Below are 19,475 nucleotides of genomic sequence, written 5' to 3' on the forward strand. Positions count from 1 at the left end.
TGCTGGGTCATATGGTAACTCTGTCTTTACTCTACTGAGGAGCTGCCAGACCATTTTACACATCCACCAGCAACATATGGGGGTTCTGATACAGAGACATATCCAGAGATATGTATCAACACTTTTGTCTGCCTTCTGGATTAGCCATCCCAGTATGTGAAGATGTAACTCATTAAGGTTTTAATTTGCATTTCTCTCAAAGCTAATGTTGCTGAACATCTTTCACAGGTTTATCGGCTACTTGCAGAAATTCTTGACAGATACAGGTCTATCCAGATCCTTTGGCTACTTTTTCATGTATTTTTTTATTTTTTTAATTCCAATATAATGGCTACTTTTAAATAAATTGTCTAAAACTATCGAGTTTTAAGAGTTGACTCCTGTGGTTATTTTAAAAAGCTTTTGCCAAAAACAATTTCTGTATACACGCCAGTGTTTCCCACAAGTAAAGGCCTAGTCAATCCACACACAATTTAGTCTTTCCAGAACTAGCAAAGCATCCTAGGTCTCTGGATATGAGAACAGATTTATATTTTCCAAGTCCTCAAGTGCAATCTTAATAATTATAGTTGCGGGGCGCTTGGGTGGCTCAGTGGGTTAAGCCGCTGCCTTCGGCTCAGGTCATGATCTCAGGGTCCTGGGATCGAGCCCTGCATCGGGCTCTCTGCTCAGCAGGAGGCCTGCTTCCCTTCCTCACTCTCTGCCTGCCTCTCTGCCTACTTGTGATCTCTGTCAAATAAATAAATAAAATCTTTTTTAAAAAAAAGATAATAAAATAAATAATTATAGTCGCTATGATGAAACAACAATGCTATACCTTTCTTTTTTTTTTCTAATAATACATTATATATTTATTTTATTTTTTTTTCCAATTTATTTATTTTCAGAAAAACAGTATTCATTATTTTTTCACCACACCCAGTGCTCCATGCAAGCCGTGCCCTCTATAATACCCACCACCTGGTACCCCAACCTCCCACCCCCCCCCGCCACTTCAAACCCCTCAGACTGTTTTTCAGAGTCCATAGTCTCTCATGGTTCACCTCCCCTTCCAATTTACCCAAATTCCCTACTCCTCTCTAACGCCCCTTGTCCTCCATGCTATTTGTTATGCTCCACAAATAAGTGAAACCATATGATAATTGACTCTCTCTGCTTGACTTATTTCACTCAGCATAATCTCTTCCAGTCCCGTCCATGTTGCTACAAAAGTTGGGTATTCATCCTTTCTGATGGAGGCATAATACTCCATAGTGTATATGGACCACATTTTCCTTATCCATTCATCCGTTGAAGGGCATCTTGGTTCTTTCCATAGTTTGGCGACTGTGGCCATTGCTGCTATAAACATTGGGGTACAGATGGCCCTTCTTTTCACGACATCTGTATCTTTGGGGTAAATACCCAGGAGTGCAATTGCAGGGTCGTAGGGAAGCTCTATTTTTAATTTCTTGAGGAATCTCCACACTGTTCTCCAAAGAGGCTGCACCAACTTGCATTCCCACCAACAGTGTAAGAGGGTTCCCCTTTCTCCACATCCTCTCCAACACATGTTGTTTCCTGTTTTGTTAATTTTGGCCATTCTAACTGGTGTAAGGTGATATCTCAATGTGGTTTTAATTTGAATCTCCCTGAGGGCTAATGATGATGAGCATTTTTTCATGTGTCTGATAGCCATTTGTATGTCTTGACTGGAGAAGTGTCTGTTCATATCTTCTGCCCATTTTTTGATGTGTTTGTCTGTTTCGTGTGGGTTGAGTTTGAGGAGTTCATTATAGATCCTGGATATCAACCTTTTGTCTGTACTGTCATTTGCAAATATCTTCTCCCATTCCGTGGGTTGCCTCTTTGTTTTTTTGACTGTTTCCTTTGCTGTGCAGAAGCTTTTGATTTTGATGAAGTCCCAGAAGTTTATTTTCGCTTTTGTTTCCTTTGCCTTTGGAGACGTATCTTGAAAGAAGTTGCTGTGGCTGATATCAAAGAGATTACTGCCTATGTTCTCCTCTAAGATTCTGATGGATTCCTGTCTCACGTTGAGGTCTTTTATCCATTTTGAGTTATCTTTGTGTACGGTGTAAGAGAATGGTCGAGTTTCATTCTTCTACATATAGCTGTCCAGTTTTCCCAGCACCATTTATTGAAGAGACTGTCTTTTTTCCACTGTATATTTTTTCCTGTTTTGTCAAAGATTAATTGACCATAGAGTTGAGGGTCCATATCAGGGCTCTCTACTCTGTTCCACTGGTCTATGTGTCTGTTTTTATGCCAGTACCATGCTGTCTTGGTGATCACAGCTTTGTAATAAAGCTTGAAATCAGGTAAAGTGATGCCGCCAGCTTTATTTTTGTTTTTCAACATTTCCTTAGCGATTCGGGGTCTCTTCTGATTCCATACAAATTTTAGGATTATTTGCTCCAGCTCTTTGAAGAATGCCGGTGGAATTTTGATCGGAATGGCATTAAAAGTATAGATTGCTCTAGGCAGTATAGACATTTTAACAATGTTTATTCTTCCGATCCAAGAGCATGGAATGGTCTTCCATCTTTTTGTGTCTTCTTCAATTTCTTTCATGAGTGTTCTATAGTTCCTCAAGTATAGATCCTTTACCTCTTTAGTTAGGTTTATTCCAAGGTATCTTATGGTTCTTGGTGCTATAGTAAATGGAATCGATTCTCTAATTTCCCTTTCTGTATTTTCATTGTTAGTGTATAAGAAAGCCACTGATTTCTGCACATTGACTTTGTATCCTGCCACGTTGCTGAATTGCTGTATGAGTTCTAGTAGTTTGGGGGTGGAGTCTTTTGGGTTTTCCATATAAAGAATCATGTCATCTGCGAAGAGAGAGAGTTTGACTTCTTCATTACCAATTTGGATACCTTTTATTTCTCTCTGTTGTCTGATTGCTGTTGCTAGGACTTCTAATACTATGTTGAACAAGAGTGGTGAAAGTGGGCATCCTTGTCTTGTTCCTGATCTCAATGGGAAGGCTGCAAGCTTTTTCCCATTGAGGATGATATTTGCTGTGGGTCTTTCATAGATAGATTTGATGAGGTTCAGGAATGTTCCCTCTATCCCTATACTTTGAAGTGTTTTAATCAGGAACGGATGTTGGATTTTGTCAAATGCTTTTTCTGCATCAATTGAGAGGACCATGTGGTTCTTCTCTCTTCTCATATTAATTTGTTTTATCACATTGATTGATTTGCGAATGTTGAACCATCCTTGTAGCCCAGGGATGAATCCCACCTGATCATGGTGGATAATCTTTTTAATGTGCTGTTGGATCCTGTTGGCTAGGATCTTGTTGAGAATCTTAGCATCCATATTCATCAGTGATATTGGTCTGAAATTCTCCTTTTTGGTAGGGTCCTTGCCTGGTTTGGGGATCAGGGTAATGCTGGCTTCATAGAAAGAGTCTGGAAGTTTTCCTTCTGCTTCAATTTTTTGAAACAGCTTCAGGAGAATAGGTGTTATTTCTTCTTTGAAGGTTTGGTAGAATTCCCCAGGGAATCCGTCAGGTCCTGGGCTCTTGTTTTTTGGGAGGTTTTTGATCACTGATTCAATCTCGTTATTAGATATCGGTCTATTCAGGTTGTCGATTTCTTCCTGGTTCAATTTTGGTAGTTTATATTTTTCCAGGAATGCATCCATTTCATCTAGGTTGCTAAGCTTATTGGCATATAACTGTTCGTAATAACTTCTGATGATCGTTTCTACTTCCTTGGCGTTAGTTGTGATCTCTCCCTTCTCATTCATAATTTTATGAATTTGGGATTTCTCTCTTTTCTTTCGGATTAGTGTAGCCAGTGGCTTATCGATCTTATTGATTCTTTCAAAAAACCAGCTTCTAGTTTCATTGATACGTTCTACTATATCTCTGGTTTCTCCCTCATTGATCTCAGCTCTAATCTTGATGATTTCCCTTCTTATGTGTGGAGTTGGTTTGATTTGTTGTTGATCCTCCAGTTCTTTAAGGTGTAGAGACAGCTGGTGTGTTCTGGATTTTTCAATTTTTTTGAGCAAGGCTTGGATGGCTATATATTTTCCCCTTAGGACTGCCTTTGCTGTATCCCATAGGTTTTGGACCGAAGTGTCTTCATTCTCATTGGTTTCCATGAATTGTTTCAATTCTTCTTTGATCTCCTGGTTGATCCAAGCATTCTTAAGCAAGGTGGTCTTTAGCTTCCAGGTGTTTGAGTTCCTTCGGAACTTGTCCTTGTGATTGAGCTCCAGTTTCAAAGCATTGTGATCTGAGAATATGCAGGGAATCATCTCAGTCCTTTGGTATCGGTTGAGTCCTGATTTGTGACCCAGTATGTGGTCTATTCTGGAGAAGGTTCCAGAATAGAGAAGAATGAGTATTCTGCTGTTTTAGGGTGGAATGTTCTGTATATATCTATGAGGTCCATCTGGTCCAATGTGTCATTCAATGCTCTTGTTTCTTTATTGATTTTCTGCTTCGATGATCTGTCTAATTCTGAAAGAGGCGTGTTAAGATCTCCTACGATTAGTGTATTCATATCAATATGACTCTTTATCTTGATTAACAGTTTTCTTAAGTAATTGGCTGCTCCCATATTGGGAGCATAGATATTTACAATTGTTAGATCATCTTGGTGGATAGTCCCTTTAAGGATTATGTATTATCCTTCTGTATCTCTGACTACAGTCTTTAGTTTGAAGTCTAATTTATCTGATATGAGAATCGCTACCCCAGCCTTCTTTTGAGTCCCATTGGCATGAAAGATGCTTCTCCACCCCTTCACTTTCAGTCTGCGTGTATCTTTAGGTTCAAAATGGGTCTCTTGTAGACAGCATATGGATGGGTCCTGTCGTTTTATCCATCTGCAACCCTGTGCCGTTTTATGGGTGCATTTAGGCCATTCACATTGAGAGTGATTATTGATAGATACGTTTTTATTGACATCGAGTTACCTTTGAAGTCTTTCTTTCTGTAGACTGTCTCTGTATTTCTGTTCAATGCTATTGTTGGGATTTTTCCTCTTTTGCTATACCTTTCTTTAAGTGTAGCAGTAAGTCACGCTACTTAATAATGAATGCCCTAATTCAGAATGCCTAGATTCAAGTCCCACCTCCACTATTCCTAGCTGTTTAACCTTGAGCTCACCAGTTAACATCCCTAACATCCTTAATATTCGTCTTCAGTAAAATGAGAATAATCATAGTACTCACCTTGTAGGATTGCTATAAAGACTTAAAGGTATGATAAATGGAAGCTGTGTGACTGGCACACAGGAAATATTTAACAAATGTTAGTGATTCTCAGTAGTCTTTAAAGGGGAAACACATGTGGGGATGCTGAGGACAGAGAGCCCCTACCTCTTTGTCTTCTAATACCTGAGTCAATCAGTGCAGATGGGCTTTTTAATTAGTAAGATCTCTGAATAAATAAATCGTTACCTTTATTTTCCCTGGCTGAGTCTCTTCAATAATCACATTACTTGTGGGCCAAGTTAACACTCCAGGAAGACGACAAATCAAGGTTCTTGCTTTCTCAAAATGATTGAGAGCTTCTAGAAATCTAAAATCATAATTATGAAGAAAGAAGGTATTAAACCTGTGACAAAAATCTTCATTCCCCAGAATAAAAGTTACAAGAAATTTCAAGTCTACTAATAAGAATATATTTGATAAATGACTGTTCAGAAATATTCAATGGAACCTAATTTTCTTTAAAAAAAAAAAAAAAAAAGGCATGTTGACTCACTATACTGTACACCTGAATATAACATTGTATATTAACTAACTAGAATTAAAATAAACACTAAAAAAAAGGCATTTATTCATTGTTTGCTATATAAGTAACATAAATTAAACAACAAATCTGCCTAGACACTGACGTTATGGTAGGTGCATACTAGTCCTTTTTTTTTTTTTTTAAAGATTTATTTATTTATTTGACAGAGAGAGAGAGATCACAAGTAGGCAGAGAGAGAGGAAGGGAAGCAGGCTCCCTGCCGAGCAGAGAGCCCGATACGGGACTCGATCCCAGGACCCTGAGATCATGACCTGAGCCGAAGGCAGCGGCTTAACCCACTGAGCCACCCAGGTGCCCCTTAAGGTTGTAATTTATTGGGAAACCTGGGTGGCTCAGTTGGTTAAGCATCTGCTTTCAACTCAGGTCATGCTCCTAGGGTCCTGGGATTGAACCCCGCATTGAGCTCCTAGCTCAGGGGGGAGCCTGTTTTTTCCTCTCCCTCTGCAGCTTCCCCTTGCTTGTGCTTGCACTCTCTCTCTCTCTGTCAAATAAATAAAATCTTTTAAAAAAAAATTTTTACAACTAAAACAGAAAATTGAATGATTTGGTTGTTCGATTTTTATTTGTTTGATTTACTAAGCTAATTAGATTCCTATAGAGAAATGACAAACCTTCACATCAACTAATTAATCATACATAAAATTTTTTAAAACTCAACTCTATTAGGATATCTATTTAGTAAAAACCATTCTCCTGAAAAAAAATCTAAAGAGATTGTATATGCTGGACATATTTCTTCAACCATAAAGCAGTAAAGTATTTTAATAAAACAAATGTGTATGCAAACTGTTTTAACTACATGAAATGTTTTAGTTCTGAATCGTGTTTTTAAAAAAATGTCAATAGATTCCCACAGTCCATTCAACAAAAGAACATTAACACATTAGATTATAAAGTTAACCAAGTCCTTAATATTCTCTCAGACTAGAGAAGAAAGGTTTCCTGTTTTCTCCAATCTTGAAATGACTTTCCAATTTAAGAACTTTTTTTGCCTATGGATAAGAAAAATTCACCTGCAGAAAAGCTAGACCATCGACCATAAGACAGCTAAAAGCAGGACTTTACCAGAAACTGCACATTACAACAGCAAAAACCAACGTATGAGACACTGAACCCCAATCTTATTTTGAAATTAAAATGTAAATGCTTTTCAAAATGGCAAAGACTTCTTCATAATTCCCATGTTACACACTTATGATATATTCCCAGATCTTATGAATAATTACATGTGACTACTGCATTAAAACCATGTATTTTAAATAAGTTATGCAAACTTTGAAATTAGTTTCATTTGCTGTTACTATACAGATGATTGCTAAATCCTCACTATCCCTCCCTCTGCCTGATTCATATATAATTCAGTCTAGTCACACAGTAACTTTGGGAAATAAAAGAACTTTCTTTAATCTCCAAAAAAAAGTCTATAAAGGAAGTTCTAGGCACATTCTAAGACTGGGTTCCCAAGAGTCCCAGGGGTCTGATAAAATTTCCTTTAGGAGCACCTGGCTGTTTCAGACAGAAAAGCATGTAACTCTTGATCTCAGGGTTGTGAGTTTGAGCCCCAGGTTGGGTTTAGAGATTATTTAAAAACAAAAATCTTTTTAAAAATTTCCCTAAAAGGAAAGATGAAAATTCAAGATTAAAAGCTATGAATGATGTTGAATCAGTCAACAATTACTTCTGTATAAAGTAATCTAACACACCTACCAGGACACTGGGTGTTAAGTGCAGAAACAAGGAGATTCTTGGTTTTCTTTTTGTTATTGTTAATGATAGTTTCATTGTGCCAAAAATACCAAACGCTTCACAAATCTGTGTGTCATCCTTGCACAGGGGCCATGCTAATCTCTGTATTATTCCAATTTTAGTCTATGTGCTGCCCAAGCAAGCAGTGAACAGGGGAGTTTTTTTTAAAGCTCAATGCATAATCGTATCCCCAAAGGGTCATATAGCAATTTGGGAAGGTAAGACATGAAACATTTGCAGAACAACTACATACTAAACTTTGAATAGGGATTCCAACTATGGAGAATTTCTGAGAAGAGATTTTTATTTCTAACTCATTATGTCTTTGAACAGGTGTCTATCTGTTCAAAGCTACCATCTTCATACAGGTTTTTGGGAGAAACAGATATTTTGGTAACCAAAAAATTATACAATCAGACTTGTAAAGCATTTATATCAATTCAGTCACTATTTATAAGTGACATATACTAACAGAAGAAATACAAAATCCTTTGTGTCAAATTATCTTGTTCCTGACTTTCTTATAAGATTCAAAATAAGGAAGCACTAGGAGCTGAACTGATTGGCCATACTTCAATAATTAGTATTAATATAGAAATGCTGGTCCTCCAAGCAAACATGATGATAATAGTTTGCCACAGAGAAGATAACAATATAATTCCAGAAAAGGGACCTCCACATTAGACTTCAACTGAGTTATCAACCCTGAGTGTAAAAGAGCATAGTTTCTACTAACCTGTTCTTTTTCAAATATACTTTTCCAATTCCACAGTAGGCCAAGCAATCAAGTCCCTCATTGGGATAATGTTCAATCATCCTCTTAAACTGGTTTTCAGCTTCAGACAGTTCCTTCAGTAGCAATAAAAATAACGATCACTTAAACTACAAAAGAGACACTGGAACAGATTTTATCTGAAGGTTGATTCTTTTCATGTAATATTACAGATAACTAAGTATTCAAAAATTTTCTATGGCAAAATTAAACCTTCTGCATTTTATTTTCTTAGAAAATATACAAATTTTGACCACAGGATATACAGAGACAAAACCAGAGTGATCTGGCTTAAGAATCAAAAATTGGTGTGGAACACACCAGACAACAAACCAAATGAACATTTACTAATACACAGAAAGGGCCTGGTATGTGCTGGTTAACACTAGAAAGTGTGAATTCATAGTAAAAATACTGACTAGATGCAAACACACCATGAAATATATCCTCACAAGTACTGCTCCCCTGGGATATAGGCATTCCAATAATGCTACCCACAGTGTTTTGTGGCATAAGAAAGATAAATGACCTGTTTTAAAAAACAGTGCTTTAGGAAAAACTTTACAAAACTTAGAGCACATTGTTCTGAATATTCTCAATAGTAGAAACTTCTTTCTATTGCTTTGAATGAATTCTGTTTTGGAAAAAGTCCAGAAGAAATAGCTCAAGGCAGTCCTGGTAACCCCACTGTGGGTGAAAAAGGAAATGTCACTACAAAATGAGAGTTTATAAGAATCGTTGAGGTCAGTTCCAAAAGAGGCATTCCAAAAATGTTTTAAGCAACAGCTGTACTGGAGCAAATACACTGCTTACTTTGGGGTGATATTCTTTTAAATGTCCAAGTTCTATCATACCTGTTCTGCTGTTTTAATCAGTCTCACTATTTCAAAGTAAATCACAAATGTAGTGAACTATTTCTTCAATTTTGATAAAGCAAAACATTATTAAGATATTTATTATCACACTGCCACAACAGAAGAATTGGAGATCATGAAGTCCTGTCTCTAACAATCTATTAGAAAGAATCTATGAGAAAACAGAATTAGGCCTTAATGGAAGACATTCAACTACCACATCAAGAACAAGGAAAGAAGCATGTAAGAAGGAAAATAAAACTTAAACACTGTAAACCACTTTCAGAGTGGAACCTAAAAGATGGCTTCATTCTTATTAGGTAGCAGTTAGGGTTAAGCCTTCAGTTAGCCAAAGAAGTTTGGAGGCCAAGTTCGCAGAAAGGATGTATTATACCTGAGGTAATTCTAGAGCAGTTTTAACTTTTACTGAAAACTAAAAACCACAGAAAGTGGGTTATAGCTGACAGTGGAACCATGCAGAGGGTAGGGGTGCCTCATGCAATGGAAAATACAGGTATTTAACTTTTGATTCCCCCCAAATTTTACTACTAATAGCCTACTCGACTAGAAGCCTTATCAATAATATAAAGAGCAGATTAACACAAATTTATATGCGTATTATGTACTGTTACCTTTTAATAAAGGAAGAGAAAAGAAAATCATAAGAAAGAGAAAATACATTCACGGTACTCTACTATGTATTTTTTTTTTAATCCATTTGTAGTGAACCCATGCAGTTCAAACCAGTGTTGTTCCAGGGTCAACTGTATAATGCTGTGCAGTGCAGATAAACACAGCATCCAGGAGAGCACTAAGGGACCATGAGTGTGCTCACACCTATTCACTGATTGTATATGATTCTGGGAAGGCTGCACTCCAGAAGATAAAATACCCAAATACTACCACTCAGAACTAAAAGATCTTCACACAAAGTTGAACACTCCTTACTTAATTTCCCCAGGCTCATTCCTTCCTTCCATCACTAAATGTAACCATTATCTTAAACTAAGCTAGCCCGTGTTTTTTTTCACCTTTACAAGAGGCAGAGATAGTTATAAACAATATATGCTTTTTTTCCATATGTTTTCCAAATTGTACGTAAGTGGTTATCACGATGTTTGTTATGTTCTCCAACTTGTCTCTCACTCAGTGTGTTCTCTTAAATCTGTAATGATATAGATTTACTTTTTTTTTTTTTTTTAAAGATTTTTAAAAAAATCTTTTTTTTTTTTTTTGAGAGAGAGCATGAGCGAGGAGAAGGTCAGAGAGCGAAGCAGACTCCCCATGGAGCTGGGAGCCTGATGCGGGACTCGATCCCGGGACTCCAGGATCACGCCCTGAGCCGAAGGCAGTCGTCCAACCAACTGAGCCACCCAGGCGTCCCAGATTTACTTTTTATACAAGTAAAAAAACTCCTACTGGTTGTCTGGTATAGCTTTTTTCTAATTGGATCATATTTTTTCTTCAATAAAAACAACATAAATTAAACAGGTATGTCAGAAGAAATTATCAGAAAGAAATAAGCCAAAGAGGCAAAACTATTTTTTACATTAGCTTCTAAAATTAATGGCATATTTTTACTATTATCTCTGTTACAAATCTTACCTCAGGTTGTCCTATTCCAAGGAGAGAAATAGCAAGTCCGTAGACTACTAAGACATAGTTAATCATGGCCAGGTTCAATTGCTGTCAATAAAAATGCTCCAGTTAAAAATCTGAACATAATTTTGCCCAGCCTGCATCAAACCAACCTGTTAGCCACAACAGAAAAACAAAAAGTGGTATGGAATCTCTCTAATCACTATAACCAGGACAAAGGCCAAACAAAATTGGAAAATATATTTTATAAAGATATGCAGTTATACTAAAATCAAGTATTCAAACCCCAAAAACACTGTCTCAGAGTTCCTTGAAGGGGTGGTTCAGAGCAAACTAGAGTAACTGAGTCGCCATATTCTTTTGCACATAAGTGGGTACTATGACAGATTAAGATGTTTGCTTACAATCCTGCATGAATTATTTACCTAGCTAATTCTTTCTAAATGAAAAGACGTGATGTCCAAAACCTTGATCCAGTACTTCTGTAGAAGCTGTCAAACGTTCTAATGAAGAGCAAGGAGAGAGTCTAACCCTGGGTCGTATATTAAGTGCAACCACAAAGACTGAATCACAGTGTTAGCTGCTTCTTACCACCTGGAGCAGATTCCGCTAATCTCAGGTAGGTCTAAGATACGTTAATATAATGAAGTTAAAGCCATGGTTCTCTTCTGCATTCACCTGAAATGCATCTGCATTGAGAAACAAAGTGAAAGACTACAATTTTACCTTTATTTTTTGAGGATCTAAACCGTTGAGCAGCTCCGTGAAGGCCTGTGCAGCACTGCGGCAACGCTGCTCCAACAAAGCCGTATAACCATCCTGGATTAAGCTTCTCAGCATTTTCATTATATTAGCAAAATCCTGCAAAAAAAAAAAAAAATTCTATTAGGTAATCCAGAGCTAGCTATGTGTGTTTAGCCAAAAATTCAAGATGCCAAGTTCATCACAGGGCGGTTACATTTTATAACTGACTGTAAAATATGTAAGTAAAATATGTAAGTAAGCTAGCTGCCCTTCGTGTGTTATACTCCCCTCTCTACATGGCACTTTTCCAGCGAAAACTGAAAGGTCCTGCTTCACCATTTTATTTCCAACATCCCTACTGCTGCTACTCATGACAAGAAAGGGTAGTTCATTTTACGCTGCATGGTTCTATGACTTGCTCACTTTTCCAGATGGAAAAGACAGCATTCAGAAGTTCTAATAGCACAAACAGCACAGACAATACCAGCCACCACCTAAATAACGGTTTGGCTGATGAGAATTAGACAAATAAGAACAAGCAATTTACTGATCACGATCAGATGTTAACACCTACCCTTGTGCTCTGGAATAAACCTTAATTCTCAGCAAGAAAGGACATTTCAATCCTTGCTTCTACTTCTGCCCAACAGGTACTTGAATAGAACTCAATAAAATTATCAGGAAAGATAGGTTAAATGCAAAGAGAAGAGCATAAGAAATAAAAAACAAAAACGAAAGTGCTAAGTGAGAAAAACACTTTATCTCTGGGTATATATGTGACATGCATTACAATCTGAAGTCAACTTTTAGTTACATGGCAACAGCTATCAGTCGCAAAATTCCATAAAAACTAGACAGACTACACATTAAGCCTAGATTTCCTCACTCCTTGACTTACATGGGTACACCATTCAGGAAAGCAGAAAATGCAAATATCCATGTGATATTCCTCACTGTTCCTAACAGTAAAGATCCAAAAGGAGGCACCGTTGTACAAAGCACAAATGGAAGAGCAGTTTGTCACAATTAACAAAAGCTGCCTACTAGTTTTCATCCACTGACTCAAAGTTTAGGAGCCCTTTCCCCCAGAATACACACAGAAAAGAGCAGCTCTCACATAAACTTGGAATTTCTTAGAGTATTTAAAAAGCTCAAGAATACCTGTATTTATGTTAAGACACGAATTTTGAAAGTTATAGATGATGATGTGCTATCCTTAAATGAACTGATTCCATTTTAATCTTTCACATTCTAGAAAAGAGACCTATAACCTCCTGTTTTCAACAAAAATTATTTCTCTCAGGGACGCCTGGGTGGCTCAGTCAGCTGGGCTTCCAACTCTTGGCTTCCACTTGGGTTGTGATCTCATGGGTCATGAGACTGAGCCCCATGTCGGGCCCTGAGACTGAGCCCCATGTCGGGCCCTGTGCTCAGCATGGTGTCTCCTTGGGACTCTCTCCCTCTTCCTCTGCCCTCCCCCCATTAGAAGGCACAGGTGTGCTCTCTAAAATAAACAAAAATAAATCTTAAAAAAAAATTATTTTTCTGAGTATAATACAAAAAACTATCATGGAGTACTAAAAGCTCCATCAGAGTAGGCTGGGTCGCAGTGCCTAACAAAAGTGTGTTAAATGAACAAGGGAAGGCTCAAAAATGACTACCATACTTACTAAATCACCTCTGATCTTCCCAGGTTATCTTTTCTATTTAAGTCCTTCACAGTTTTGCGAGTCCATAAAATCAATATAAAAAGGCATAATTTTTAAATCCGCAAGTATCAGAAATTCTAAAGATGCTTTTATGCAACTGATTAGAAATCTGTTATCATAAACTGCTTGAAACATGCTTCATTCCTACAGTCCTCTGTAAGATAATTATCTATATACCTAAAATAGTTAACTGAATTGTAAATGACCCCATATTAAAACAAGTACTGTATTCCATATGCTAACAGAAATTTTTTGGAGTGAAATTTAAATCCAACATTCCATTTTAGAAGGAATAGAACTGTTTACATAAAGGATTAATTGTCAAAGCAGACTCCTATGAATCATGTTCATCCACAAAAGACAACCTTTCACTTACTACTACGTGGTCTACGAGTGTTCAATGACTAGAATAGTGACCAGCCATGGTTCTGTAAATTCTGGATTTCATCAAGGTTTCGAGGTCTTCTTCAATCAGTTTTTGTAAGTTGGATTTTTCTAGGTATTTGTCCATTTCATCCATATTTTTTTTCAAATTTCTTGGTATGATATTGTTCATAATAGTATTTTGATTTATCTGTAATACTCAAGGATCTATAGTAATGCATCCTTCCTTGTTCATTCCTGAAATTGTTTTATGATGTTTTCTTTTCTTTATCAGTTGCCACACCAGTGTGTAAATTTTATTAATACTGGCGAAGAATCAACTATTAGCTCTGTGGATTCTGTCTTATACATTTGTTTCCAGTTCATTATTTTCTACTTTGATCTTTATTACTTCCTTCCTTCTAATTCTTTGGGTTTATTTCCTGTTTTTCTTTTTTTCCTAGCTCCTGAGATAAATGTTTCATTAATTTAAAAGTTTTTGTTCTTTTAATACATACATTTAGCTTGATTAATTTCCTTCAAAGTAATCCTTTAGCTGAATCCCTTGCATTTTTCTCTAAGTTTTAAGTTTACAACAAAATTGAGAAGGAGGTACAGAAATTTCCAGATACCCTTTGTCTCCTCCACGTATACTCCACTATCGATGTCACTCATCAGAATGGTATATTCTACATATCTACATTTTTTATTGAGGTATAGCTAACATACAATGTTACACTAATTTCAGGTATACAATATAGTGATTCAACAATGCTAAACATTATGCAGTGTTCACCACAGTAAGCACAGTTACCATCTGTCATCAGCCGGAGTTATTACAATATTATTGACTATGGTCTCTATGCTGCACTTTTCACCCCGTGGTTATTTATTTCATAATTGGAAGTTTTAAAACTTCTCCATCCCCTTCATGTATTTCACCCATTCCCCTTTCATTCTCTCCCTCTCCCTCCATACTGGCAACCAACAGTGTGTTCTCTGTATTTATAAGACTAGCTGTTTTTGTGTTTGTTCATTTGCTTTGTTTTTCAGAGTCCACATATAAGTGAAATCACATGGTATTTGTCTTTCTCTAAATTATTTCACTTAGCAAAATACTCCCTAGGTCCATCCATGTTGTTAAGAATGGCAACAGTTTATTCTTTTTTATGGCTGAGTAATACTCCATTGTGTGTGTGTGTATGTGTGTGTGTGTGTGTGTGTGTGTGTACACACATATACATCTTCTTTAACCCAAAACAGTATATTTCTTATCAAAGATGAACTACATGGATACACCCTAATCACTCAAAGTCTATAGTTTAATATCAGATATACTCTTGGTGCCATACATTCTACTGGTTTAGATAAATGTATAAGGACATCTATCTACCATTATAAAATTATACAGAGAATTTTCACTGTCCTAAAAGTCCTCTGTGCTCTGCCTATTCATCTTTTTAATTACATCCTAAATACCACAGAAAGAATTTTATATACAAAGTTATCTGATTACTGTTAAATCATTCACAGAACAAAAAGTTTGCTCTTTAACAGCTTTAAGGTAGGGGTAATAAAACTGCAAATCCTTGAACCTTTTTAAAATAATTTAAATCTTCTTAAAGTACTTATCTATTTTTTAAGTTTTTATTTTAAGTAAGCTATACACACAACATGAGTCTTGAACTCATAACCCAGAGATCAAGAGTCACAAGCTCTACCAAGTGAGCCAGCCAGGTGCCCCTTAAAGTTAAAACTGGAAAGCAAAGAATGCCTTCATCTTTGAATCCCTGGGAAGCAAACAATTCTTCAGTATCAAGCATTTAGTTAAATTTCTGGTTAAAGTGATTATCAAGTTAAAAAAAAAAGGGATTATCAAGATAATAGCTAAATTAGTGATAGTTTGGTTTATTAGCAGTTATATATAAAATCAGATGTCCATAACTTAAATTATAAAAAATAAATCTTAGAGATGTACATGGTAAGACTTAATTTATTAAGAAAAATGTTTTATTCAAAGACTTTGCTTTTTCATTAGAAATAAGCCTTTTCCTTTACCTGGTGCGCAGCTCTGGAAGATTTAGAAAACTGTTTTTCCAAGATGTTCTTCAAATCTACTGGTAAACTACCCTGTGAGCTAGAACTAATAGAGAAAAGTGTTGAGTTATTTTAAAATAAAACAGTCTTGCTTATATAAAGAATATATTTACTGAAGGCCATTTTTTAAAAACTGTAGTATAGTTGACATAAAATGTTACATTAGTTTTAGGCACACAACACAGTGACTCCACAATGCTATACACCACACAAAGCTCACCACAGGAAGTGCAGTCACCACCTGTCACCACACAACGTTATTACACTATTGTTGACTATATTCCCTATGCTGCACTTTTAATCTCCATTTGTCATTTTAAACACTGAATAAATGGAGAGTCACTAGTGCCTACACTGAAATATTACCAAGAAGCTGATTCTCCCCCAAACCACTCTCTAAATACAATGAAATCTCAATAAAAATCCCTATAAAATTAGAGATGGAGGGAGGCCAAATGAGTTTATTATAAAGATGGTATGGACAAACTTAAAAAAAAAGAAATTGGGGGGAATTTATGCTGATCATCAAAAGTTATTATAAATGTAGTCATACTATAGCCTTGAAACAAGAAATGTGCCCAGTAAACATTGCAAAGATGCACCACCTCATATGAAAATCTAGTAAGATACAACTGTTTCGGAAAGTCTGATTTCCAGTGCTGGTGAGGGTAAGGAAGGTTCAGGTATGCTAGGCGGTGTTTTCTGACATCAAATAGTTGCTATTCTACACATCAATTCTCCAATACCCAGTGTCCAACAACTCAATTCCATTTTGATACCAACTCTGGAGCTAACATAGGCCCTACAGGTTAAAGCCCCAGTCCCACAAGGCTGACCCCACTTCAGGCATAATGAATGCCCTTACCCCTACTGTCAGCCACAATGAGGTGCACAGGCTGCCCACACTACTGCCTGGTGGACGACAAACTCAGAGGTTCCTGTGACCCTCCTCAGGTTCAACAACTCCTTAGAATGACTCACCGAACTCAGGAAAGTGCTCTACTTATTATTACTAGCTTATTATAAAGGATATAATTCACAGCAGCCCAATGGAAGAGAAGCACAGGAAGGCATGAAGGAGGGGAATGCTGCAAAGCTTTCATGCTGCCCCAGAGTGCCCCACCTTCCCAGCATCTCCATGTACTCAGCAACCAATAAGCTCCCCTGACCCCAGAGTTTAGAGGTTTCTTCTATCAAGGTTTCATCACATAAGCATGAATAATCATTATTAGTCATTGGTGACCAAACTCAACTTCCAGCCTCCTTCCCCTTCTTGGAGATCAGGGGGTGGGACTGAGAGTTCCAACCCTCCCATCACACGTTGAATCTTTCTGGTGACCAACCATCCCGATCCTGAAGGTAGGGGACCAGCCTTGAGTCACCTCATTGGTGTAAGTATAGTAGAAAGAACCTCATTAGGAAAAACAAAAGATATTCTTACCACTCTGAGAGTTCAAGTGTTTTAAGTGCTCTATGACAAGAACTGAGGACAGAGACCAAATATATACACACATTTTTTATTACAACACACTCCTCCACAGATCAGGAAGAGTGTGAAAAGTGCTCACTTTCTGGGAGGACAATGTGACAGTATCTAGCAAAGTTAAAACCACACATCCTCTTTGACAGAGCAATTCCACTCTAGAAATTTCTTCTTCAAATATACAACTATACTATGAATTATCCTGTACCCATGAAAATGAAGGATGTTGATCTCCATGAAGTAGACATAATCAAATAAGAAGACCTCAATTTGAGAACAAAAACAAAACATTGGAAAATAAATTTTTCTTTAGCAGAAAAGTTTAAAATTATAACTATGCATTCAAAGAGTAACACTGTATGTTTTTGGTTTATTTTGAGGTTTAACAGGGGAAGGGAAGACTTGGGATTTTTCTACAGAATGAAAGAACATAGTATCTAAGCCCTCGCTTTAAATTTAAACTTTTGTAGCAACATCAAAAAACAGTCATTTTCTGAAGATGGGAGTTTTACTAATTTCTCTTAGTGCTTTGATATTAAATTCTTCTCCCTGAAGCACCTAATCAGGAGATAGAAAAGAAAGCTGACAGCTGGTCTAACTGTGGCAGAAATGGTTTTGCAGGGTCTCTAGGATCACTTTCCTTGACCTCATGAACTTCTATATTCACTGTAAGATTTACAGTTTCACTTTGCAATCAATATATAACTGGTAGGCAACAAAGGGGTTAATTATAAAGATGGGTGGCAAGAAGTCCTACTGTTAATTTTATAAGTGGTCGCTTCATTAGTGAACATGTTCCTTTAAAGAAAACTACCCTGAAGGGGCCCCTAAATATACACATACCCATGCCTGCTTCCAGGTGGCCAAGAACTCAGAGTCCCTAAAGGAAGCCACCAGAGAAGCAATTGTGGCAAAGGTGAAATAAGGTGAGCAAGGAGAAGATGTGACTCTCACTTTATACTTTTCTGAATATTTTTTCTTTGTATTAGAATATATTTTGGGATTTTTAAGAATTAACACTGCTATATCTCATATTCCATGCTTTTGAGACATTTACTAACACCCTTTTACTGTTTTACTTCCAGATATTTACTAACATAAATGTCATACTATTTTATGAGACATTTACTAACACCCTTACTAATCCTTTAGCCAAAAACACTCTCCTAAAGATATGCCTTTGGTATTTGAAAAGGGGAAAAAACCACACAGATAAAAAACATACCTGAATTTCTCCAATTCATTGTTTCGAGATTTTTGTTTTCCTTTATATTTTGGAGGCTGACCTGTGAATACAAAGTATTTGTTCCTGAAATCTGTTCATAAAAATCAACAAGCCTGAAAGTAAATTAATTAAAAATATGTACATTGGAATAAGCAGCAAAGGAAGCAATATTTTATGTGAGTGTAATTAGTACAAACAGGTGAAACACCAGACACAATGATGTTTGTCTATGTATGCTATAGAAGTATTGTGAACATTAATCACATGATATTACTTAGGCCTAAAGTAGATATAGAAAGATACAGGCCACAGTTCCTGTCCTCAGGTTTTTATAATCAGATGGGAAGAAAAGGCAGTCACCAGGCATTACGCAACAATCACCTTTAGGAAGACGAGAAGACAACACGTTGTTACTGACGTATGAATTCCGTATTAACTGCTCTTACAACTCACAGAGGTGGACATCACTTAAGGTCCAGTGGCCAGGAAAAACCTTAGAGGGGATACAGCATTTGTATTTAGCTTTAAGAACAGGTGGGATTTGGGGCACCTGCGTGGCTCAGTCAGTTAAGCATCTGATTTTGGTTCAGGTCATAATTCTGGGGTTCTGGGATGGAGCCCCACAGTGCGCTCTGTGCTCAGCGAGGGGGTTGCTTGTCCCTTTCCCTCTGCCCCTTCTTCCACTCATACTCGCTCTCTCTCAAATAAATAAAAGTCTTGAGAGAGAAAGAGAGAGAAACAAACAAGTAGGATTTAGATGGGATGGGCCAAACCCAAGAATGACATTCACTGTAAGAAACATTAAGTACTAAGCCTGTGTGATCTGGTAAACTGGGTAAGAAAAGAAAGTTAGAAAGGGGCAGTGAAGGCCACCTGGAGCGAGTCCTCATGGGTCCTTTGCTTCTGATACTCCAGCTCTGTGAGCCCAGCCTTTGTCCCACTGGCAAGAGCAGTGGGACAACTGCATACTTTGGAGTGGGGAGGGCCATGCACAGAGGTATGTAGAAGAAAGCACAGCAATAGGGACAGGGTTTTTTTGATGGAAGCTTTGGGATGAGATAGCAGAGGCAAGTCAGAACCTCTGTATTAAGAAGGGGATCAGAG

At 37.1% G+C, this 19,475-nt stretch overlaps 1 protein-coding gene and 1 pseudogene across 1 annotated transcript in view; both read right to left on the reverse strand.

The window, feature by feature from the left end:
* Positions 1–19,475, reverse strand: part of TTC3 (tetratricopeptide repeat domain 3) — a 129,454-nt gene that overhangs the window by 58,653 nt on the left and 51,326 nt on the right. Inside the window, exons 16-21 of the mRNA XM_044250931.1 lie at positions 18,372–18,432; positions 15,625–15,709; positions 11,477–11,611; positions 10,757–10,837; positions 8,262–8,374; positions 5,422–5,542 (exon numbers count right to left, since the gene is read on the reverse strand). Coding sequence (XP_044106866.1) covers positions 5,422–5,542; positions 8,262–8,374; positions 10,757–10,837; positions 11,477–11,611; positions 15,625–15,709; positions 18,372–18,432 — 596 coding nt within the window. The remainder of the gene's footprint in view (positions 1–5,421; positions 5,543–8,261; positions 8,375–10,756; positions 10,838–11,476; positions 11,612–15,624; positions 15,710–18,371; positions 18,433–19,475) is intronic.
* LOC122910987 lies at positions 7,568–7,667 on the reverse strand (annotated as a pseudogene).

The sequence above is a fragment of the Neovison vison genome, chromosome 6, assembly GCF_020171115.1.
Source record: "Neovison vison isolate M4711 chromosome 6, ASM_NN_V1, whole genome shotgun sequence".
Classification (NCBI taxonomy): Eukaryota; Metazoa; Chordata; class Mammalia; order Carnivora; family Mustelidae; genus Neogale; species Neogale vison.